A 23410-nucleotide genomic window follows, 5' to 3' on the forward strand; every position below is an offset into this window, starting at 1 on the left:
AATCTTCTGGGGAAGGAATCTTTTACAATAATGGGGTACTAAAGTTAATATTCCTGTAATTTCAGGAACAGCAAATGAAGAAGACAGGGGTGGGAAAGCTATTGATACTGGTGACCACAAGCTGTGCACGTTATCCAAACACCGGATATCACAAGGATTGAGTTTCCAAATTTATAAAAGGGGCCACTGTTGACATACCAACAAATGCTACAGTTAGTTTTTCTAAAATTAACTATTTTCCCCACTTTGGCCCCAAACAGGAATTCTTTGCCCCAGTTTAGCAGGAAGCAATTCTAAGTAGACCATCATCCAGAGTCTTTAAGTTGGGATAAACGGTTTTGCTCATTTGGTGTTAGTTATGGGTGTTTCCATCTAGGAGTGTAGGTTGTTTTGTTTAATAGAAATTTAAGGTTTGCTTAATTATTGTATATTGATAGAAATTTAAGCTTGTTTCCTTTGAATTATTGTATATTGGTAGAAACGTAAAGGTGTTTGTTAGACTATTGTCTGACTCTCCTGTACATAAGCTATTTGGTTAAGGCACGATGTAAAAGCTCTAGTTTTAGGGTTCTTATAATTGTTTCTATTGTGTGTAGATTGTTAATGTTAGAAAAAAAGATTTTTTTTTTTAAACAGAAAGGGGGATATGAAGTGGGAATATTCCAGTTTCCTTGGAGATTCAGTTGTGTCACGTGATGTTTTCCTAGAGACTGTCTTATCAGAGGATGTTTTGCTGAGTGGTTTTTTTCTGGAAGCTGCTTGGAAAAGGCATGTAATGTTTTGCTGGAGCAGAGGCATGAGAGGACATGTGATGTCTGGAGAGGGTATAAGTATAATCCAACAGACAGTGGACGGTGCTGCTGGCCTTCATTGGGCTTTGCTGATGCTGATCTTCACTGACAGTGCTGTGGCATTGGTCCACCTGGCCTCCTTCCCTGATCATCATTTGTCATGACTTCACAGAGAGACATGCACCAAAGAACTTCTCATGATATTCTGGAGGCTTCTTGCTAATTCTGCAGACTCCAGACGATTGATAGGGCCTCAAAGTTTCTTCTGGATGGAACTGTCATTGCGGATTCATGAACGGTGTTTTGAGTGGACCTAGCTGCTGCTGCCCATTTGTTTGAACTGAACTGCTGATATTCTGACAAGGAAAACTGGAATTGCCCCCAAGAACTATTTCTGAACAGGTCTACATCCTCCTTCGTCCTATTAACCTTTCCTTTCTGCTCTCTGGTGGGTGGTGAGCTATAAGGGAGGTTAAAGGGTTTAAGAACCCCTTATTAAAGTAGGTTTTGAAAAAAATCTAAGCCTACATTAACCAACATTGCCAAAGTAAAAGAGACTCTCTACCTAGACTTACACTTTCACAAGATCGTCTTGGCTGCAGTTTGTGCAGTGTAGATCAGGCTGATCTGGAACTCACAGATATACTCTCGTCTCTACCTGAGATTGAAGGCGTTAAAGGTGTGCAACCCTCCCTCCCCCCAACACCCTCCCATAGAGCTTAAAGCTCTTAAGGGCTGGAAAGATAACTCAGAGGGTAAAGACACATGCCAGTAAGCCTAATGATCTGAGTTTGAACCCTAGACGCCAACACACCCTTGCAAGTTGTCCCTTTGGCCTCCACGTGCATACTGTAACATGGAGTGAATTTTAAAAATTAGTAAAGGTTTGTTGTAACTCATTAGATTTCTTGTAACAAATTAGTTATAAAAATTCAGACAGAATTGTTTCAACGCAGAACTCCTGAGTACCATTCACAACATTCCTTCTGTTAACAAAACCTAGCATATTACTATAGTTTCTTTTCTTTTTCATGTTCTGATATACATGCATATATATTTTTCTGAATTATTTAAGGTATTTTGAAGATACTCTTTAGTACATTTTATATGATGTATTATTTAACAATTAACAGAAGGTGGAATTAAAAATGATGCATTTAATCAATAGACTTTATTCAAATTTCACCAATTATTGCAAAAAATGACCTGTATAGCAAGAGCAAAAGGTACACATCATGTTCAGCTTTTAGCTATGAAACAGTCAGTCTTTCCTTGTGCTTTGTAATATTGCTATTGTTAAAAGAGTACGACTCAGCTTAAAGTTTCTTGGTTTGTCTGATGTTTCCTCTACATATTTTGCCAGGAATATCAAACTGTGGCATTGGGTTCTGTTGTACAAGAGCTCACAAAGTACATGAAATTTACGGGTGCAATACTGATTTCTTGGTTACTGTATTTACCTACCCAATGTATACATGTCTTGGTAAAGTTGGTGTTTGTGTGTATGGTTAAACCCTTGATTTATGTAGCTTACTGTTATTGTTGTATTTAAGTTTTGAATGATTCTATTAAAGAAAGAAATGCAGTTAACTACGAGGGTGTTAAATTCTTAGGAGGGGAATTTACTTAAAATAAAGCACACTCTCCCCGTCGGGGAATCGAACCCCGGTCTCCCGCGTGACAGGCGGGGATACTCACCACTATACTAACGAGGACGAGGTGACAATGATAATTCAGGGACAGTACAGGAAATTTCTCAAGTTCCCTTAGCCTCTGAATCCAGTACCGTTTCCGGTTTTACTAAATGCCATGTGACCCGCGCCCAAGCCTAGTATTGCTTCGTTCGCTGCTCAATCAACGATCGCTGCGCCTGCGTGATGGGTCGGCTGGCTCTGAGAGCATTCGATTGAAATAGGAAAGGCAAAAGAAAAAGAAAAAAAGTCCTTGTCTCGTAGCCTTTGTTGTGCACTAGTTCCTATCCTAAAATGAAATTATAAACCGTGCATTCCTTGAAGCTTCTAACCAACCAAACATAAGACAGGAAGTAAAAACTAGACCGGAATCTGAGCTTCCCCGAAAAGAAAGACTGCGGCGATGGTGCCGCATTAAAAATAAATAAATAAATAACCGAATAACTTCTGGAAGTAAAGTGAACCTCATGATTGCTAAATACCCGCGCTATAACATCGGCAGACCTGAAAATCCTCTTAATAGAGATCAGTATAGATGCAACAAATTTGAGAGTTAAAAGAGCCCGTAGTCGGCAGGATTCGAACCTGCGCGGGGAGACCCCAATGGATTTCTAGTCCATCGCCTTAACCACTCGGCCACGACTACATGAGTAAACTAACCCTCTAAAATCTATGAAGGTAAATTTCAGTAGCTGAACGATTGAAAGGAAAAGCAATGGGTTGCCAGATTTGCAAGGATCTAAAAGCCCAAAAAGGAATAGAATCTTGTGATGTGTAAGGGAAAATACGGAAGGTCTCTGTCCAGCCTCGGAATGGAGAGTCGTCGGGAAGACGACTGGAGACTTCAATTCCCTCACCAGAACCCAGATGACCTCACAATTAAGTACTATCAGGCCGCGGGTGGTGGCTCATTCCCGTGTCCCAGGCAATTGTCAGCCTGGGGCTAACTTGGCTACGTGATGTACATATACATTTTTTCTAAACAAAAATAAAGCGTACCTTCGTTACCCCAGTCCTAGATACTGCTTTTGTTCTGACTCATTAATCAAACATCGACTTTAAAATATTTATTTTATTTTACTTTTAAATTTTAATTTATTTACAGAAAACATTAAAAGTGTGTTTTCAGCTAAGACAAGCCCAACACAAAACTAACATTATAAATTGCATTAAAGAATGATAAACAGTGACCTGAGGGAGAATTGGTTCTCTCAACTGTCTCTTGGGAATCTCAGCTAAATATTTAAGCTCATTAAATAACAAATTCTATTTTCCATCCAACAGTATACTACAGTTAACCAAATGCCTGTTACTTGATGAAAAGAACCACCATTCCCTTAGCGTCTAATTATCTGTTCTCCATTTCTGACCTTAAGAAACACCTTTAGCATTCATATATTTCTATATTAAAAGACTTGGGGAGAGGACGACAATTTTAGATTTATCGGGGAAAAAAATCAGTGAAAATTATTTTCAGTATATTTCATCTCTCCTCTTTTCCCAATTTTCCTACTGTTAACATCTTGTATTCCATTAGTTATTATGTTATCATGATAAGCCAGTAATGGTTAAGTTATTATTAATACTATAGTTCACACTAGGGCTTGTTCAGTGCTGTACATTCTTTGTGGTTTGACAAATCTGTGTATTTATAGTTTCACTGCCCACCAAGTCCCCTTTGCTCAAAGTACCCCCCAAAGCCCTGGCAGTAGGTGATTTTTACTTGTTCTTTACACAGTGCTATATAGTGGAACCATACAATATGCAGCCCTTTTCAGATTGACTCATTTTACTCAGTAATATTCACTTAATGCCCAACCCTGTAATTTTTTTCTTATATTGTAGTAATCCATTTCTGTTAATTGCTGAATAATAATCCAGTAACCATATACCCAACAATTTGTTCATGCTTGTACTGTTACTACAGACATACACAAGTATTCTTTGGAAGTCAGTTTTTTATTCCTTTGAAGAAATACTAAAGGGTCAGAATTATTAAATCGAAGCTAAGAGCATGAATAGTTTTATAAGAACGGCTATTCTGTCCTCCAGAACGGGTGTATTGCTTGCATCCCTGCTGTAGGTGCAGGAGAGTGCCTTTTGTTCTACATCCTTGTCAGTGTTTGGTGTCACTGTCTAGAGCATTGGTAAGGAGTATGCTGGTATAAATTTATTTTAATAGACATTTCCCTGACACTAAGATGTAGAGTGCTTTTCATATTTCTGTATTCTGTAAATATCATCTTTGGTGAGGTGTTAAAAGTTTTGAGGTTTGGCCTATTTTCTAAATTGGATGGTTTATTGAGCATTGTTAAGAATAAACAGTTTAGGGCTGGTGAGATGGCTCAGTGGGTAAGACTGCTCTTCCGAAGGTCTGGAGTTCAAATCCCAGCAACCACATGGTGGCTCATAACCATCGGTAACAAGATCTGACTCCCTCTTCTGGAGTGTCTGAAGACAGCTACAGTGTACTTACATATAATAAATAAATCTTTAAAAAAAAAAAAAAAGGATAAACTGTTTTGCTGCTGGAGTTTGAAACCAGGACTAAAAAACTACCGCCTGTCCCTCTACTCCTAAGAGCTCTTTTTATATTTTTGGTACAAATACTTTAATAGGCAAGTGTTTTTCTGTACCTGGTCTTCACTACTTTGCTACTTGTGAATTCTTCTTTTTCCCACTCTTTATTCCCCTGGTTTCATCCCCTATCACTGTATAGGAGAGAGAGGGGGGGGATCTGAATCTTTTTTTTTTTTTTCTTATTTCTTCTTGAGCATGACTAACAAACTACAACCAACCTGAATGACCACCAACCACCAGCCCCACCTCTCAGTGCCCTAGTGTTTTATGGCCTTTGAAAGGGTCCTAAAATTCCAAACGTCACACAGTTGCAGAAACAATCTGCAGCTGCCAAAACCATGCCTCTGCTAGAACATGAGGTAAATCAGAATCAGCTGCTTTGGACAGTCTCAAGCAGCCTTGTAATCCCACATCTGGGATTAAAACAGAACACGTTCTTATATTTCTTCTTAAAAAAAAAAAAAACAAAAACCAAAATTCCAAAATTGTCATTACAGTTTTCAAATATCTCCCAGTCTGGATTTTTCAGTGTAGTAAACAGACATGTGGCTGACTGTCCTAACCATGAGAATATATGAAAGATGACCGTAGCTCTCTCCCATGCCCCTCACTTCCATCTCAGTCATCACTAGAACCTAATGCCTATATAGCATCCATCTTTTCAACATCATTTAGTTAAAATGTTATAACTCAGTAATTCTTCTAGCTTCTATTCATAATCAAATTTCAAAGTCACTTTCATGTGTCCGGGCATTTATTTCAACAGAGCCCCATTCCCAGAACCAAAACCTGTGAGGTGTTCCTAGCCAGCGAACAGAAAAGCTAGTGTCGGAAGTCTGGTCTTAAGCATGCAATCTTCTATAAACTCTAGTTCCAAGGGCTCCCACATCCTTTTCTGGACACCAAAGCATGTCCCTTCACATATGTCCGCAAACACAGACACATAAAATCAATTTAAAAAAAAAAAAAAAGCTAAACATGATTGCTGTTAACACTCTCTTTTTATCGAATGTCTTGTTGCAACCATTTCTCTAAATCATTCCCTTTCCTTAACGTTTTCATGTGTAGCATTATCATTTCCAAGTCTGGTGCTCTCAGCTAAGGATGGGAGCCACTTTAGCCCTTCTGTCAAATAACTGGGGAGGAACAGAAGCCCTTAGTTGAGGGCACACCTTTGAAACATAAAAACCTATTTGTTGAAGTCTTTTGTGTACCTCCAGGGCACTTAAGGATGTGCTTTAAGTGCTAGGCAAAGAAACCTGCAGAGAGCACTAATATGTAAAATACTGTACCACCACCTTCTCCCGGTTTCTTTAGTATTTAAAAAAAAAGAGAGTCGTTTTTCGAAGACATGAAAACAAAAAATATTTTCAAAATGACAAATATCATATAAATGAGAATACAGACCAGGTAATAAAAGTAGGGTTGAACAGTGAATTGTATGCTTGCGTTTTTGAAATTCTCAGTGTTGGAGGCCAGATCTTTAGGAGGTGGAGAAGGTGGATCAGGATTTCAAGGCCAGCCACGTGTATATAGCAAGTTCGAGACCAGCCTGAGGGGTATGGGACTGCCCCCAACATCTCCGCCCAAAACCCTGAGGGTGTGCGAATATTGATTACAAACGCTGTATATGGCCACCTCCGCTCACAATCCAAACCACTGGACACAGGCTCAACCTCCCGAGCCACCAAGAGGGACTGCAGCATTTGTAGAGACCTGGGAAAAGTAATTCAGAAACACTGCGCGTTGCATTCTGGGCATTGTGGTCCTTTGAGCTCCCCGGTGAGGCGCTCCTGTGTGTTGCGGGGAGGGGGGAACGAAGGGAAAGGGTCTACCCGACCGGAAGTGACCGCTAAGCCGACTGTGGGCGTGGAAAGGGGTGGGTGTTTGGCTCGTCCCACCGCGTAAACTCACAGTCTGAGTTTTGATGACCATCCCACGCTTCTGGATCCAGGATCCTTGGGAGTGCGTCACAAGACTGGAGTCCAGGTATCACCATGGCAACCACCAGCGCCTTGGGAGTGTGACGTCACCTCGCGGGCCCGCGTAGTGCGGCCTGCGCGGGAGGAAGCCGGGGAGTCAGGGAAGGGGGCGCGCCTCCCCTCGGCGTTGCCGGGCACCGCGGGTTCCCCAAGGCTTTGTTCCTTTGTTCTGGGCCGGGCCAGCAGAATGCGGGGCAGCCCGCCTTTCTGCCGTGCCCCGCAACAGGTGTGTCTGGCCGCCTGGGGACGTAGGAGATCGCAGACCCTGTGGAGGGCTGGTGGTCGGACTCTTCGGTGGGCTAGCAGCGTCTCTGCTGCCGCGAGGCAGAGCTGCTCGCTCCCTCTTCACTTTTTGTTTCTTGTAGCGATCCGAACCTCCCCTGTGCACCTCCGCTCTCGGACAGGACCTCGTGGCTACTCTGTACGAGTCTGAGGTGCGACAGTAAGACGCGTGCTGCAGAGTGTCTCCTGTCCCTGGTAGGCCAGTCTCGTGGAGCATAAGACACCTACTCTGGAAGGAGAGCGGGACATCCAAGTCCCACACTGAAGCTGCCCGGGTATTCACGTGTCCAAGTTCTAGCGGAAGACGTAGAGCTCCTGGGATGGCAGGTAATGGGAATTACCAGGGCAGAGAGGGCTGGTGTAGGGCAAAGTGAGAGGTGGGAGGAGGAAGTAATGTGGCCAGGGGTAAAGAAATCTAATTACATCATCGAAAGAGACTTGAAAGAATTAATTCTGAGTTCTGGACATGAGAATTTGAAAAGGAACAACAGTTCAGAATATCTGATCTTCTTGACATTTCTCTTTTATTACATTTTCGAATAGAAAACTTTAGTCAGGAAAAAAAAGTTTTAACTTTTTAATGCAAAGATTAGTTTTGAAATATCTTGCAGATAGCAATTTTTTAAGTTTGTGCCGGTGCAAGTGTGTGTGGACTTAAACTCACCATTTTGGGTGCAAATGTTTTCTTCGTTTTTAGTTCATTTTACTGAAAGTGCCTGGTCCTGTAACTTGTGTGTAGATCTTAAAAGCACCAGATACTGTCAGTGCTTTTACAATGGTGCCCTTACCTGTGAATCCAGCTGTTAGAAATCCTAAGTTCCCTGTCAAGAAATCTAAGCCATTTCCTATGATAGGTCCATATAAGATCGCTAGACTTCTTTGAGTAGTGTTTTCCTAGTTAGCATATTTCTTACATTGCAGTGACAAAAACTAAACAGTTCTTTAAATGTCCTTTTAAAAATACCTAAGCGTATGATCTATTACTATCTTTTCCTCATCAAATTTTTTGTTAAAAAGGTGTTTGGGTTTTTTTTAGATTTATTTTATGTGTATAAGTGTTTGCTTGCACGTCTTTACTTTCATTAGGTACGTGAGAGTGTCACTGAATAAACTCACCGGGACCCACAAGGTTTTGCGTCCTTAGTGCTGGCATTAAAGGCGTGCACTATCATACCCTACTGCTTACTCATGTTTTATGTGAAGCAGAGAAGGCTCAGCAGGAGTGTCTTGCTTCATTAATGAGGACCTCACATATCTCTGTATGAACCATGTAAAGCGTCAAGAGACAAAGATGAATATTAAGGCAGAGTTTGGTTTCTGTTGTTTGTTTGTTTCTGTTGAGCCTTCTCAGGATGGTACAGAGGCCTCAGTTGAACCTCTTAGGGGGTTGGGGGATTCTGACATAGAAAAGAAGGGGAGACATGGTTGTTATTTCCAGGAAGAAAAGTAAAACCTCTTTGTGGATTGCTGGCAGCAGCAGATCTGGTCTGGTCATATTCAGCCTGGCCTCTTCCTCTTCAGGTCTGTCCTTTGCAGACTCCACCAGTCTCCACGAGGGACGTCTCCTACTCCCACCATCTAGTTGTCAGGTAAGTTGAGATTTTCCCAAGTGCCATGTCACTTCTCAGAATAATGTGTTTTTATTGTCAAGTATGTTGACTCCCAAATCATTGTTGGTGAGCCTTCTCTGGTCTCTCATCTGCCCTGTGACCTCACCTGGGTCCTGCTCGGCCTCTACAGCTTAAGCAGTCATTCACCATTTACCTCTTACCCAGTGCCTTGTAACACTGCTGGGGTAGGGGAAGAAGGAGAGGGAGAGGGAGGAGGGAAGGAGGGAAGGAGGAGGAGAAAGAAAAGAAGAAGAAGAAGAAGAAGAAGAAGAAGAAGAAGAAGAAGAAGAAGAAGAAGCAACAGCACAACATTAGTCTTTATTTGACAGTAAATTGGCCAATAAAAGTCAAAGCAGGCAGGTGTACAAAGTTGAAATGAGCACTGCAGATCTTGGGGAATGGAGAGAGATGTGTGGTTTGCAGAGGACAGAGAGTTACATGAAGGACGTAGAATTATATTCTCTCGAGGACACGTGACATTTGAATATTTGATTAAGACAGGTGTGAGGAGCAGAGTGTAGGTGTGCAGATGAGCGCTAGTAATAGTCACAGATTCAGAAAGATTTGGAGGAGATGGCTTATTTTGAAAACGTTAAAAAAAATAAAATTGGGGGCTCGTGAGATGGCTCAGTGGGTAAGAGCACCCGACTGCTCTTCCAAAAATCCCAGCAACCACATGGTGGCTCATAACCATCCGTAACAAGATCTGACGCCCTCTTCTGGAGTGTCTGAAGACAGCTACAGTGTACTTACATATAATAAATAAATCTTTAAAAAAATAAAAATTAAAAAAATTAAATTAAATGAGCTAAGAATATGAAAGAACTCAAATACTTAATGAGAAGTGGGAAGGCTTTATTTAGTATGTGAACCATAATAGATTTTAAGGTAGGAAAAATTTTCTATCGACCTTAACCTTAAGATGTCCCTTTTTCAGTTCTTCCCAATTTCAGCTTAAGTGCTGTTAGCATCACTTTGTTTTTTTTATGGAGGAATATTGTGATGATAAACTGCGTGTATTTTAAACCGTATTGTTACTCCGCTGTATCCTGAGGAAGTGGTTTTAGGGTCCCTAACAGCAAAACATGTGAATCCTCAATGTCCTTACACAAGATGGCACAATGTCTACATATAATCTATCCACAATCTCATGTGTACTTTAACCATCTCTAGACACATTGTAAATACCGTGCAAATACACTAGAAATTCTATACAGTTGTTCTACTGTATTGTTTAGGGAATAGTGACAAGACTAATATCTGTGCATGTTCTTTGAATGTGTTTCATCTACAGTTGATTGAATCCACCAATGGAGAGAGACGACTCTCCATCTCTAATTGGATAAGTTTCAACATACACAAAGGTTCATAAAACAATTGTCATGTCCCAGGTAGTGAGTGAACATATAGTCAGAGAACATACTTCTGACTTGAGTCTTTTTTTTTATTAAGATTCATTTTGACTTTTCTTTTATTCAGAATATGATCCATCTTATTAATGATCAGAGTGTACTGTAAAGGAATGTAAATTTGCTCACATTGGGTGAAGTGCTCAATATATATGTTAGTTTCCTATTGTTATTGTAATTAATTATTTTAAGCTTAGTTTGCTCAAAAAACCTAAGAGGCCAAAATTTCAAAATGAAGCTAGAAGCATAGGCCTTTAATCCTACCACTTGGGAGGCAGAGGCCAGCCAGGATTATATAGCAAGACTGTCTCAAACAAACAACCCCACAATATAATCTTTAAACCAACAGGAATATTTAATGTTGTAAAGGTATAATGATCTCTATTTATTTATTTATCTATTTTCTTTTATTAGCTAGTAGTTAAGCATGATATGATTTACTGACCTTTCAACCTTAATTTGAAAACTGCTTAATCCTATAGATAATGGGCCTTTTTTTTTTTGGTTTGTTGAGACAGGGTTTCTCTGTATAGTCCTGGCTGTCCTGGAACTCACTCTGTAGACCAGGCTGGCCTCAAACTCAGAAATCCACCTGCCTCTGCTTCCCAAGTGCTGGGATCAAAGGCGTGCGCTACCAAAGCCTGGATCATGGACCTATTTTGAGCTGTTTTCTTCTTACTGAGTTTTATTCCACAATATGATGCTGGTTTGGTTTCTTTATATTTTGGTGTCCTTTGAAATGTAATATGGCAATTGGATGGTGTTGGCACCTGGGTTTAATCCCAACAGAGTCAGAAGCAGCGATGCAGAGGCTCATAGGCTTAGAGGCACAGGGGGGCAGAGGGGTAGAGAGTGGGGCAGAGGCAGGTGGATCACTAAGTTTGAGGCCAGCATGGTCTATCTACTATGTGAGTTCCAGGACAGCCAGTGCTGCTCGGAGAAACCCTGTGTCCTCCCCTCTCTCCACCCTCCCGGAAAGAAATGTAATAGAGCAAGTCTTTCATAAAGTTGGATAGTCCTGCATATTATAGATATTAAAACATTATTGATTATAGCAGTTATAATATAGTACTTGCTGTATCTTAGAGCTCAGAGATAAGGAGGAGGAACCAAGACAGCACTGGTCAGTGGAATGAGCACTTACTTAGATGCCCCAAATAAGCACTTCACAGGGAAAAGGTCTGTTTGTTTTTATTTTGCTTTTTGGCTTTTGTTTTTGGTGCTGAGGATTGAACCTAGGACCTTTCTCATGCTCTTCCAATGAGCTGCATGTATTACCACCCACCAAAAGGAACATTTACTTCATTCTTAATACCAGTCCTATGGGTAAGGTCTATTTGAAATTTTTTCGAAAAGTGGACATACTGGTACTGCTTTTAGTTTATCACCTGACTTGCTTCTGTGGATCTTATTAATTTTACCTGTTTCCTAAGGCTAAGCTGCAGAATACTTGATATTTTAGGAATCAGTGACCTTCAAGGATGTGGTCGTGAACTTCACTCAGGAAGAATGGAAACACCTGGATCCTATACAGAGAGATTTGTTCAGAGATGTGACACTGGAAAATTATACACATCTGGTCTCTATAGGTGAGTGTGATGCCCCACCCCCCAAGTTAAGATCAGGATGTAGGCAGAGGGTACACACCTGGTCTCTGTAGCGAAGGGTGACCTTAAGTTTATATGGGTTTGGTTTCTATGGTGTGGCAAACACACACCTTGTCTTTTTAGGTGAGGATAGCCCTAAGTTTAGATGGGATGTGGGAGGCACATTATTGTGCTTAGATGTGATTGGCATCAAAATTTCAGAACCAGAAATTTTAAATTTTAGAAGTTTCTCCTCATTATTAAGTGGAGTATTCTCCTCTCCTTAGACGAGCTTCTCAGTTGCCCCTTTGTTAGGACATTGGACATGCTGTTCATCACACCAGATTTTCCCATGTAGAGTATCTTAGAGACGGAATGGCGAGATTGCATTCTGATATGGTACTTTTTCCTTATTGCAGACAGATTCCTTTTTTTCCTCCCTCTGAGCAGGGCTCCAGGTTTCCAAACCTGATATGATTTCCCAACTAGAGCAAGGGACAGAGCCATGGATTGAGGATTCGTGCATTCCTGTTGGCTCCTTGGAAGGTACGTAGTGTGTGACAACAGGACTGCTCTTCCCAGCTGCTGGCCTGTGAGAAGAGGCTCTGCATTGGTGCGCACTCTGCTCTTCGGAGCATCACCTGTGGAGAAATGAGCACCAGCTCAACATAGAGTCTATTTTACACTCCCTTTAGAAGCTGTAGCCTTCCTGATTCTTGTAAAAGCAGACATCTGTACCTTCATTCTGCATTCTCTGTCTTCCCACTCTGTTTTGACCCAGGACTGTCCCCTTGTTTTCTGTTTTGGGTTCCATCTCTATTAGCGTCAAACAGAAACACATGCTAGTTCCAAGTGCTTTAACTCAACACTGCCTAAGTCTCTCCGTTCCCAACTAAAGTAAAAAGTGAGTTCCACACATGCAGACTTGGATTTGTTTTTCAGTTTGTTTTTTGTTGGTTTTTTGATGTTGTTGTGTCTTAGTCAGGGTTTCAAGTCCTGCACAAACATCATGATCAAGAAGCTAGTTGGGGAGGAAAGGGTTTATTCAGCTTATACTTTCCACATTGATGTTCATCACCTAAGGAATTCAGGACTGGAACTCAATCAGGTCAGGAAGCAGGAGCTGATGCAGAGGCCATGGAGGGATGTTCTTTACTGGCTTGCTCAGTCCACTCTCTTATAGAACCCAAGACTACCAGCCCAGAGATGGCACCACCCACAAGGGGCCCTCCCCCCTTGATCACTAATTGAGAAAATGCCTTACAGCTGGATCTCATGGAGGCACTTCCCCAACTGAAGCTCCTTTCTCTGTGATAACTCCAGCTGTGTCAAGTTGACACAAAGCTATCCTGTACATGTTGTTTGTTTTAAAGCACTCCTTTCTTACTTTCATTCGTAGTTCCATATTCTGTAACTTTATCATTCTGTCATTGAGGTTCTGAGTTTTGTTTTGTTTTGTTTTGTTTTAATTCATCCGTTTCCAGCTACACAAGGAATTTCTTCAAGGACCTGACTGGGATAATCTAGGCACTCTGTTGCTCTGCTAGTCACAATAGCCTAGGTGCCCATGAGCACAGGGATAGATGAAGAAAATGAGGTACATCTACACAATGGAAATTTATCCAGCCATAAAGAAAATTAAGTCATGACATTTGCAGGACCATTATATTCCTTCTATTCCTAGTTTCTTCAGGACTCTCATGGTAAAGGGATATTGAACTTTGTCAAATGCCTTTTGTGCATATATTGAGATGACCGTGGGGTCTTTGTTCTTAGTTTATGTCTTTTTAATTCATGGATTTGTGCATCTTAAATTAGCCTTTCATCCCTGAGGTTTAAAAAACAAAACAGAACAAAACAAAACATTGTGGTTGTTCTGTATGATCTTAATCTGTTCTTGAATTTGGCCTGCAGGTATTTTGTTGCAAGTTTTATACCTACATCATGGAAATTTGCCTGTACTTTTTTGTTGTCCTTATCTTGTTTTGATATTAGAGCAGTACTAGCTTTGTAAAATGAGCTTTGTGGTATTTCCCTCCTTTTCTGCTTTTGGAACAGTTTGAGAAGTGAAGGTGTTAGCTCTTCCTTGAACCTTTGATAGGATTCAGCAATAAACTCATTTGGTCCTGAGCATCTCTTGTTGGGAGACTTTTAATCGCTGTTTCAACATTATTGTTATGGCTCTGTAAATGTAGCTTATCTTTTGATTTAATTTTGCTAACTCACAAGTATTTAGGAATTCATCTTTTCTCCAATTTTAACCTTCTTGTATTTTTAATGTATTCCTGTATGATCCTCTGGATTTCATTGGTGTTTGTTATAAAAAGTTCCTTTCAAATCTCTGATTTTGCAAAGGTGCTTCTTGTATTCCTCTTAGTTTGACTTGAGATTTGTCACTTAAATCTCATCAAGGAACTAACTTTTATGCATTGTCCTTTTAAGTCCTTGTTGCATTAATTTCAGCCCTGATCATTATTTCTAGTGATGTGCTTTTGGGTTTGGCTCATGTCCTAGTTTGCTATTGCTGTGATAAACATCATGACCAAAAGCAATTTGGGAAGGAAAGGGCTTTTTTTTTTTTTTTTTGGCTTACACTTCCTAGTCACAGTCGATCATTGAGAAGCCTAGACAGGAAATGAAACAGGGCAGGAACCTGGAGGCAGGAACTGAATCAGAGGCCATGGAGGAATGCTGCCTACTGGCTTGCTCTCTACAGCTCACTCGGCTTGCTTCTTACTACAACTCAGGCCCACCTCTCCAAAGGTTGTACCACCCACAGGGGGCGTGATTAACATGAAATGTTAATCAAGAAAATGCCCCCACAGACTTACATACAGGCCAGTCTGATCCAGGCAATTTCTCAGTTGAAGTGCCTGCTTTCCAGATTATTCTAGTTTCTATCAAGCTGATCAAAAACTAACCACCACAGCTTGGTTTTGTTGTTGTTGTTGTTGTTGTTGTTGTTATGTTTTTTTGAGACAGGGTTTCTCTGTATGTCCTTGAATTGTGTGTATCCCCAGTTGCCCTTGAACTCTTATCTGTAGACCAGGCTGGCCTCAAAATCACTCAGATCTACCTGTCTCTGCCTCCTAAGTGCTAGCATTAAAGGCATGCACCACCATTATCTAGCCTTCTCCTTTCCTTCCTTCCTTGATTCCTCCCTCCCTTCCTCCCTCCCTCCCTCCCTCCTCTCTTTTTCTTTTTTTTTTTCTCTCTTTCTTTCATTTTATTATAGAACCTTGAAGAAATAGCTTAGGGTTAAGAGAACTTGATGATCCTTCAGAGTACCCAAGTTCAGCTCCTAATCGCTGTATGGAGTGCTTCACAACCATCTTACCTCCAGATTTACAGAACCTAATACTTCTGGGCTCTTCTATCACAAGCACCCATGTGCACATGCCCACACATATATTTTAAAATTAAAAAAAAAATGCACACACACACATTGAGGTGTGTATCATAATAATATCATTAGATTATTTATTTGCTATTTTTCTTTCTTTTTTAAAGTATGTGTAGGTATGAGTTTGTGTGTGTGTGTTTGTGTGTGAGAGAGAGAGAGAGACACCCACCCCTCTGGTTCTTTTTAGGGGACAGTGGTTAATGTATGTACTTACAGCTATAAACTTTGAATTGCATTAGCTCTAGGCAAGACATTCTGGTAAATTGTGCTATCATTTTCTATTGATTCAAGGAAGTTTTCTACTTTCTCTTTTATTTTTTCAATGACTCCACTGTTTATTCAGAAGTATATTACTGAGTTTCCAAGAATTTGTGTTGTTTCTGTAGCTTCTCTTGCAGGTCAGGACTTTTCAATGTTTGTGTCCCCTACCCACTTGCAAAAGATACAGTTTGCAGTCTGCAGGCAACAAAAGCTTGTTAAGTTACAGACAGTTGAGAAAACAGGAAAAGTTAACCAGAGTTTGTTCTGTAAATTTAAATTGGAACTACTAAAAGTGCTTTTAAGAATAATGTTCAGTTTTGATTTGTTCCATAAAGAAAATTCTTGCATTTCTTCTGAAAATTGGGTGTAATTCAAGATAAAATAATTTTTGTTTCTATATACATAGGTAATTCAACTGTGCAACACACTATTGGTTAGGAATATCACACCATCAATAGTGATAATGAGTCATTTGCTGTCTGAGTGAATACATTCAAAGTATGTATATGTATGCCTGTGTCATACAGGGAGCTCACTCAGGCCCTCAAGCGTGTTAGGAGCGCTCTGCCAGTGAGCTCCATTCCCAGCCCCAAGTGATTAATTTATTTCCAGGGTTTGAAATATAAGCCTTGCTTTTCTGGCTTTTAGAGTTATTGACGGAGAGCAGTGTTATTCTGATATTTCTCCTTTATGTGGGTTGGTATTTTTCCCTCATAAATAGCTTTTTAATACTGCTTTTTTTGTAATTTTGACCTTGTGACTATATCATGTTATTTATGTCTATTTGCAGTATTATATGCTTGTTGTATGTGGATGGATGTCCTTCTCCCTTATAGGCTTGGGTAATTTTCTGCTATAATTTCATTAAATGGTGCCTTTAGACTATCTCACTTTCTTCTCCAGATTCGTAGATTTTTGAACTTATCCCAGAGTTCATAGAGTTCATGGATAATTTGATTATTCTCATTAATTTTCTTTTTCTTGATCTATGTCTGGATGTATTATTGTCTCAACCTTGGCCTTCCTCTCTGAAATGTATTACTTTTCTTGGTCTTATTTAGTAATACTTGCCACTGTACTTTTAAAAAATTTACTGTGTGTGTGGTGTGTGTGTGTGTGAGACAGAGAGACAGAGATAGAGACTATTTTGCCTACAAGTGTGTTTCTTTACCATACATAGGTACTGACACAGGTCAGAAGAGTACCCTCACATCCCCTGGAGCTAGAGTTTCAGGTGATGTTTGAGCCACTGTGTGAATGCTAGAACCAAACTCAGGTCTTTGCAAGAGCAGTAAGTGTTCTTATCTGAGCCATCTTTCCAGCCTCCAGTTGCCTCTTTTTTGAAGATGCCTTAGGAAGCTCTGTCCTTTCAGGGACATGATCTATAATCCTGATGAGTGTTTTGTATCACTGGTCTGCCTGCTTTTTGTGCAGCTTGGTTTTTAACACCCTCATTTATTTCTCCACATATTGGGTATAGGAATTTGTTATCCATAGATTTTTGTATGTAGGAAAGTAGAGATTGCTTTTGGGAGACAGGTGATAGTAGTCAACATATTCTGGAACTTTCTCTAATCCTTCAAATTCATCATTCTTTGCCCAAGTAATTATCTTAATCATTGAATTGAGAGTACAATATTGTGTGGACATTGGTTGTGGTTAATATCACTTTGCCAGCCTATGATTCATATTTGTGACTGGTCACTTCCAAACACTTTTTTTCTCCATTTTTTAACAGCACAAGACTTTATAGCCTTCATGCCCTTCCCCCTACAGTACATCCAGGAGATATTTATTATTGCCCTTATTTTGTGTATTGGCTGGGTGTGCATGTGTTTATATGAGGTCAGAGAATAACTTGCAATAGTCAGTTCTCTCATTCCATGTGGGTCATAAGGATTGAACTCAAATTATCAGGCCCAGCAGTAGCAAGCACCTTTGCCACCTAAGCCATTTCACCAACCTCAGAAGATATTCTTTATGATTATTTGCTGTATAACATATTTTCCTGGGTATTATTCTTGTTGGTGTAAACATACCTGTGAAACACATGGCTTTGTTCTCACTGAAGAGTTTCTGCCACTGTGAGGCTCCTACACTGACGCATGCTATTCCATTACCTGTGGAGACATGGGCAGGAGATGGTGGCAGCTTGGGGTCTGCCCTTCTGTTCATGGTTGCAGTGATTGTGACTAGACTCACAGGGGTCTTTTCTTACCTGCCTGTTCCAGTGGAAAAGTGTTGTCCTCTATTCTATCACCCTCGAGGGTCTTCCTCACCTCTGTCTTTTCACATATACATTCCTATGGCTTCAACTATTTTATTTCCTCATAAGCTGGAATTTCATATCTTAGACATAAAAAGCCGATGAAAGTAGTAAAGTTTCTAATATGAAATTGGTTGAGTAAAGTTCTGGTATGTTAATATAATATAATGGGTGGGCCTAAAAAAATAATAGTTGTTAAAGCGTTTATTAAGATAATGTTGGTATACTCAGCTATAAAGAATAGGGAATAAACATCCTATATAATGCTGCTTTGGGCATCTTCCACTCCTACACACCTATAGTCTAGTCCTCCATTTCTTTTCCAAATTCAAAAATGATAGACTTGAATTTGTTATCATTTCTTCTTGTAGTTAAACTCCTAACATTTAGCAAAGATGGAATTTTTTCTTCAGGGTTCTAGACTAAGCCTCTCCTATTTGTCCTGAATTTAAATTACTATTCTTACAATTTTTCTTTGCTGTTTATTAACAAGGAATCTCAATTCAGAATGCATCCTTCAGAGTGAGTCCTTTTCTTTGTACCCCTGGTGGTCTCAGGTTACTCCCTCCCCCCTTTTTTAATCCATGGTTTATTTGCCTACCTCATTTGGCAGGCCACATCTTATGAGCAGAAGTGTCCATTGTTGTACACTGCTTGGCTGCAGATGTGTCCACAGGAGGAAATTAGGACCTGGGAGCCATAAGATCAAAAGCCTGAGCAGAAGTTCAGTCCCGCTCCATTTGAGGTTCTTGCTCTCCTTTGTTGTGGCAGGGGTTTTGATGATGAGGACCATGCCAGTGGCTGTGTAACCATCCTGCAAGGTGAAGTGCTGACCTTTTTCTAAGAACATGGGCTGCCACAAGCTTAGACTAAGCTTCAGGTCCTCTCCAGGCATGGCAGGTTCCTTACCTGAAGGCAAGATAACGTGATAGGCTATGTCCCAAGTCAGGAAGAACATAACAGGTATAAAGTGAGACACCCTCCTCCTGGCTTAGGATGTAAAACTGGACGTTCACCCTTTGGTGGAGTTGGATAGACTCTGGCTTCACCATAACCAAACCATGCCTTGGAGCGTTCCACTTCTACCTTGTATCAGAGCACGCAGGTTATCCTCTGCCTCAGTCCTCACCAGGGACTCAGGCCTGTGGGAGGTCTCAGTGCCTCTCAGCACAATGCTAATGTTCTTGCTATATCCCAGCAACTCACACTCATCGACGGTCTTCAAAATGCCATGCTCTAGTGTACCCATCATCACTGTGTTACAGCAGGAATGGAGTAAACTGACTATAGGGAGCAGAAAGGCCTTCTTCAGGTCCCAACTGAGCACTGGGATATAAGAGTCCACAGCATCCAGCAGCTAATGCACTGACTTCACACCTAGATCAGGATGACGTTGCTCAAGGGCACAGAGAGAAGAGCCTATAATGACTAATCTCCTCTCCTTCATAGCCTAACTAATGGAGCAGTTCTTGGATCTCCAGCTCTGCTAGTTGCCATCATAAATGAGTCCTGGATAGTGTCCGCTCCAGTCTGTTTAGACACTTTGCTCTTGTGTCTTGAGCATGGTGCCATCATCAGTTGCTACCACCAGAGTGCAGCCATCCAGAGGGGCAGTGCCGTGATTATGTTCTTAATCTGTATGACTGGGGCAATTCAGTGCAGGCACCAGTGCTGTACTCTGCATGAGCTGCTTTGATGGTTATTCCCTAAAATCTCCTCTGGGACACTGTCTATGACCTCGTACTTCTTGAGCTTAGCCCCACTTCCCTTGACTAGAATTTTTATGGATGTTGATCTCTATAGTCTTTCCCCTGATTTTGTGTGGCCAGTGGTACTTAAATTCACATGGGGTTTGTCATACACAAAGATCTTTGGGCCTTCAGTGGCTACAGCCAACCTTACAACAATGGGATCAAGCTGGTACGGAGAAGAAGGGTGTCACTTGTTGGGGTCGCCATTGTGGTAGTACTACAATAGCCTTCAGGTGCTGAGAATAAGGATGTATAGTAAATATCCAGCTTACCTCTTAAATTTAACTTCCACTTTAAAGATTTATTTATTTATTTATTTATTATATGTAAGTACACTGTAGCTGTCTTCAGATACTCCAGAAGAGGACGTCAGATCTTGTTAAGGATGGTTATGAGCCACCATGCGGTTGCTGGGATTTGACCTTTGGAAGAGCAGTCGGTGCTCTTACCCACTGAGCCATCTCACCAGCCCAAATGTCATTCTTACTTGTCCTTAGAGATCATCTATGAAACTGAAATAAGCACTCTTTTCCCAGTTTCAGTTTATTCTCCTTAGCTTCTTCGTCTTCTTTCTTCCCAAATGTTAAAGTTATATATTTGAGAACCTTCAAACGATTAAATAATCTCCAACAAGGGCAGTTTTCTTTTTCTCTGTTCAGAAACGACTGGCATTTTATTTTCTTTCAGACTGGAAGAAAAGACCTGGAAATAGTGTGTCACCCCTAGACCTTGACATTTCTGAAGAGCGTCTGTCCTCAGAGACAGTAGTAACCAGCGGCAAAAGGGATGGTGGGAGTTTAGAGAAGCTCCAAGCAAGCCAGCAGATGCTGCCGAGGGAAGTCAAAGTAATGGCGAAAGCAGCACGCACACCTGAGAGCGGCCTCAGTGCGGGCTCAAGCCTCAGTACACAAACAACGGAAATAGCTCTAGATCAGCCTTCCACTAAAACAAGAGCCAAGCAGAATTCCCACCCAGTTAAAAAGGAGAAGCTGTGTAAGTGCAACGAATGTGGTAAAGCTTTTACTTACTGTTCTGCTCTCATTCGCCACCAAAGAACACACACTGGAGAGAAACCCTATAAATGTAATGAATGTAACAAAGCCTTCAGCAGAAGTGAAAACCTTATAAACCATCAGAGGATCCATACGGGAGACAAACCGTACAAATGTGACCAGTGTGGGAAGGGTTTCATTGAGGGTCCGTCTCTCACTCAACATCAGAGAATTCACACTGGAGAAAAGCCCTATAAATGTGACGAATGCGGGAAGGCCTTTAGTCAAAGGACCCATCTCGTTCAGCATCAGAGAATTCACACTGGTGAGAAGCCATATACTTGTACCGAGTGTGGGAAATCCTTCAGCCAGAGAGGTCACTTTATGGAGCACCAGAAGATTCATACAGGAGAGAAACCTTTCAAATGTGAGGAATGTGAGAAAACCTTCACCAGGAGCACACACCTCACTCAACATCAGAAAATTCACACTGGGGAGAAAACCTACAAGTGTAACGAATGTGGGAAGGCCTTCAACGGCCCATCAACGTTTATCCGTCATCATATGATTCATACTGGAGAAAAGCCTTATGAGTGTAATGAATGTGGCAAAGCCTTCAGCCAGCACTCCAACCTGACTCAGCATCAGAAGACACACACTGGGGAGAAACCCTATGACTGTGCAGAGTGTGGGAAAGCCTTTAGTTACTGGTCATCCCTAGCTCAGCATCTGAAAATCCATACAGGAGAGAAGCCCTACAAGTGTAGCGACTGCGGGAAGGCCTTCAGTTACTGTTCTTCCCTTACTCAGCATCGGAGAATTCACACCCGAGAGAAGCCCTTTGAGTGCAGTGAGTGTGGGAAGGCTTTCAGCTATCTGTCAAACCTTAATCAGCATCAGAAAACTCACACCCAGGAGAAAGCCTATGAATGTAAGGAGTGTGGAAAAGCCTTTATTCGGAGTTCATCTCTTGCTAAGCATGAAAGAATTCATACTGGAGAGAAGCCTTATCAATGTCATGAATGTGGGAAAACCTTCAGCTATGGCTCATCTCTTATTCAGCATAAGAAAATTCATACTGGTGAAAGACCTTATAAGTGTAATGAATGTGGGCGAGCCTTCAACCAGAAAATACACCTTACACAACACAAGAGAATTCATACAGGAGCAAAGCCGTATGCCTGCCCCAAGTGCGGGAAGGCCTTTCGACACTGTTCGTCTCTTGTTCAACATCAAAAAACTCACACAGAAGAAAAACCCTACCAGTGTAACAAATGTGAAAAAGCCTTCAGCCAGAACTCCCGTCTGACTCAGCATCAGCAAGTTCATACGGGAGAAAAGCCCTCTAAGTGCAATGAATGTGACAAATGCTTTACCCGGAGCATGCACCTGACTGAACATCAGAGTACTCACTCTGGAGAGAAACCTTACAACTCGGAGTGCCCACAGACTTTCAGCCAGAGCACATACCTCACTCAGCATCAGAAGATTCATTCAGGAGAGAAGCTTTTTGGGTGTGAGGACTGTGGAAAAGCCTTCCCGTGTCACTCTGCTCTCACCAAACACCAGAGATTGCACCCTGCCGTGGCTGCTGTAGGAACATCATTAACATAGTTGCTCTGTTCACTTTGGTTTATAGTAATGAATCAGAGTGGGATGAGGAACGTATTTCAATCTTTCTCTGTCACATGGTGGAATGGAGAGTCCATTGGGCTGAACTGATCCAAATATGTTATTAAAACAACATTGTGACAAGCTGCTTTAAGTTTCTTCTGTAAATGAAGTGAAACGAAAGATTCAGAGATGATTTGAAAGGTAGCTTGGAGTTTTTTTATACTCAGTTTTGTATATTTATAATATATTCATAAATAGTTGCACTACACATCCACATTTATGTCATAGATCTACAATGTGTGTGGGGTTTTTGCATGTTTTGCTAGTAGAAGAAATTTGTGCTTCAGTAACTAGGAATTTGTTTTGCTCCTGTTCTAATGCACTTACATTATTCAGGTAATTGGTCCTTAAATAAAACTAATTGTAAGTTACAATCAAATTCAGTTGCTGCTGACTATTAAAATTTGGTAGGAGGCTCATTGCTCTGCACCTGTGTTTCTAGCCTTTTAGGCTGAGTAGGAGGGTCACTGCCCAGGACTGAAGTAGACTGGATAACACAATGCATCCTTATCTCAAAAATCAGCATCTTTTCTTCTAGATTTAAATATATTTTTCTGGGAGTTATAACTAGAGAGTCTGCTTCTATAGAATGTACTGCTATTTAACCCTGGTTGTACATAGTGTCTTGGTTGGGGTTGCAGTAACAAATACACTAGGTATGGTTTAAACAACAGAATTGTAATTCATACCGTTCTAGAGGTTACAATCTGGAGAAGGCCCATTTTCTGGCTGTAGTCAATTATGTTATGCTCTTACATGGCAGAAAACAGAAAAGGATTTTTATAAAGTTCTGTTCTTGAGTGTTTTATGCTTGAATTTTCCAGACCCTCATTCCTAATAGTACCATATTGGGGAGTAAGTATTCAGTTTATGAATTTGAAAATGTTTCAGTCCTAACATCTGAGAACAACAAAATTCTAGTGCCAAGGATGAGCTTAAGACTCATTCAGTTGTCCAAGTGTAGCCCAGGCTTCAGATTTTTCTTCAAAAAATTTTTACCCACCCCAATCCTCACTTTTTGAGACATAATCTCTGTTATGTTGCCCTGGGTGTCCTAGAACTCATTATATATAGACCAGGCTAGCCTTGAACTCAGATATCTGCCTGCCTCTACCTCTTGAGTGCTGGGATT

At 40.9% G+C, this 23410-nt stretch overlaps 1 protein-coding gene, 2 non-coding genes and 1 pseudogene across 5 annotated transcripts; 1 reads left to right on the forward strand and 3 right to left on the reverse strand.

Moving 5' to 3' along the window:
• Positions 1 to 2434: 2434 nt before the first annotated feature.
• Trnad-guc lies at positions 2435 to 2506 on the reverse strand. The gene has a single exon. It is a non-coding gene; the product is annotated as a tRNA-Asp (tRNA).
• A 540-nt stretch (positions 2507 to 3046) lies between these two features.
• On the reverse strand, positions 3047 to 3128 carry Trnas-aga. Its single transcript has one exon. It is a non-coding gene; the product is annotated as a tRNA-Ser (tRNA).
• Positions 3129 to 6947: 3819 nt separating this feature from the next.
• On the forward strand, positions 6948 to 22481 carry Znf184 (zinc finger protein 184). Of its 3 annotated transcripts, none has more exons than XM_021215938.1 (6): positions 6948 to 7051; positions 7410 to 7653; positions 8848 to 8915; positions 11808 to 11934; positions 12382 to 12477; positions 20300 to 22355. In XM_021215938.1, exons 2-6 carry the CDS (start codon positions 7647 to 7649, stop codon positions 22216 to 22218), a joined length of 2217 nt encoding a protein of 738 aa, XP_021071597.1. In that variant the 5' UTR covers positions 6948 to 7051; positions 7410 to 7646; the 3' UTR covers positions 22219 to 22355. The 3 variants fall into 3 exon arrangements, with proteins under 3 accessions (XP_021071597.1, XP_021071598.1, XP_029403551.1); XM_021215939.2 differs by having other exon boundaries at positions 6952 to 7051; positions 12351 to 12477; positions 20300 to 22481; XM_029547691.1 differs by lacking the exon at positions 6948 to 7051 and adding an exon at positions 7244 to 7270 and having other exon boundaries at positions 20300 to 22481.
• LOC110334226 lies at positions 18451 to 20093 on the reverse strand (annotated as a pseudogene).
• Positions 22482 to 23410: the final 929 nt, after the last annotated feature.

This window comes from Mus pahari, chromosome 16, assembly GCF_900095145.1.
Source record: "Mus pahari chromosome 16, PAHARI_EIJ_v1.1, whole genome shotgun sequence".
NCBI lineage: Eukaryota > Metazoa > Chordata > Mammalia > Rodentia > Muridae > Mus > Mus pahari.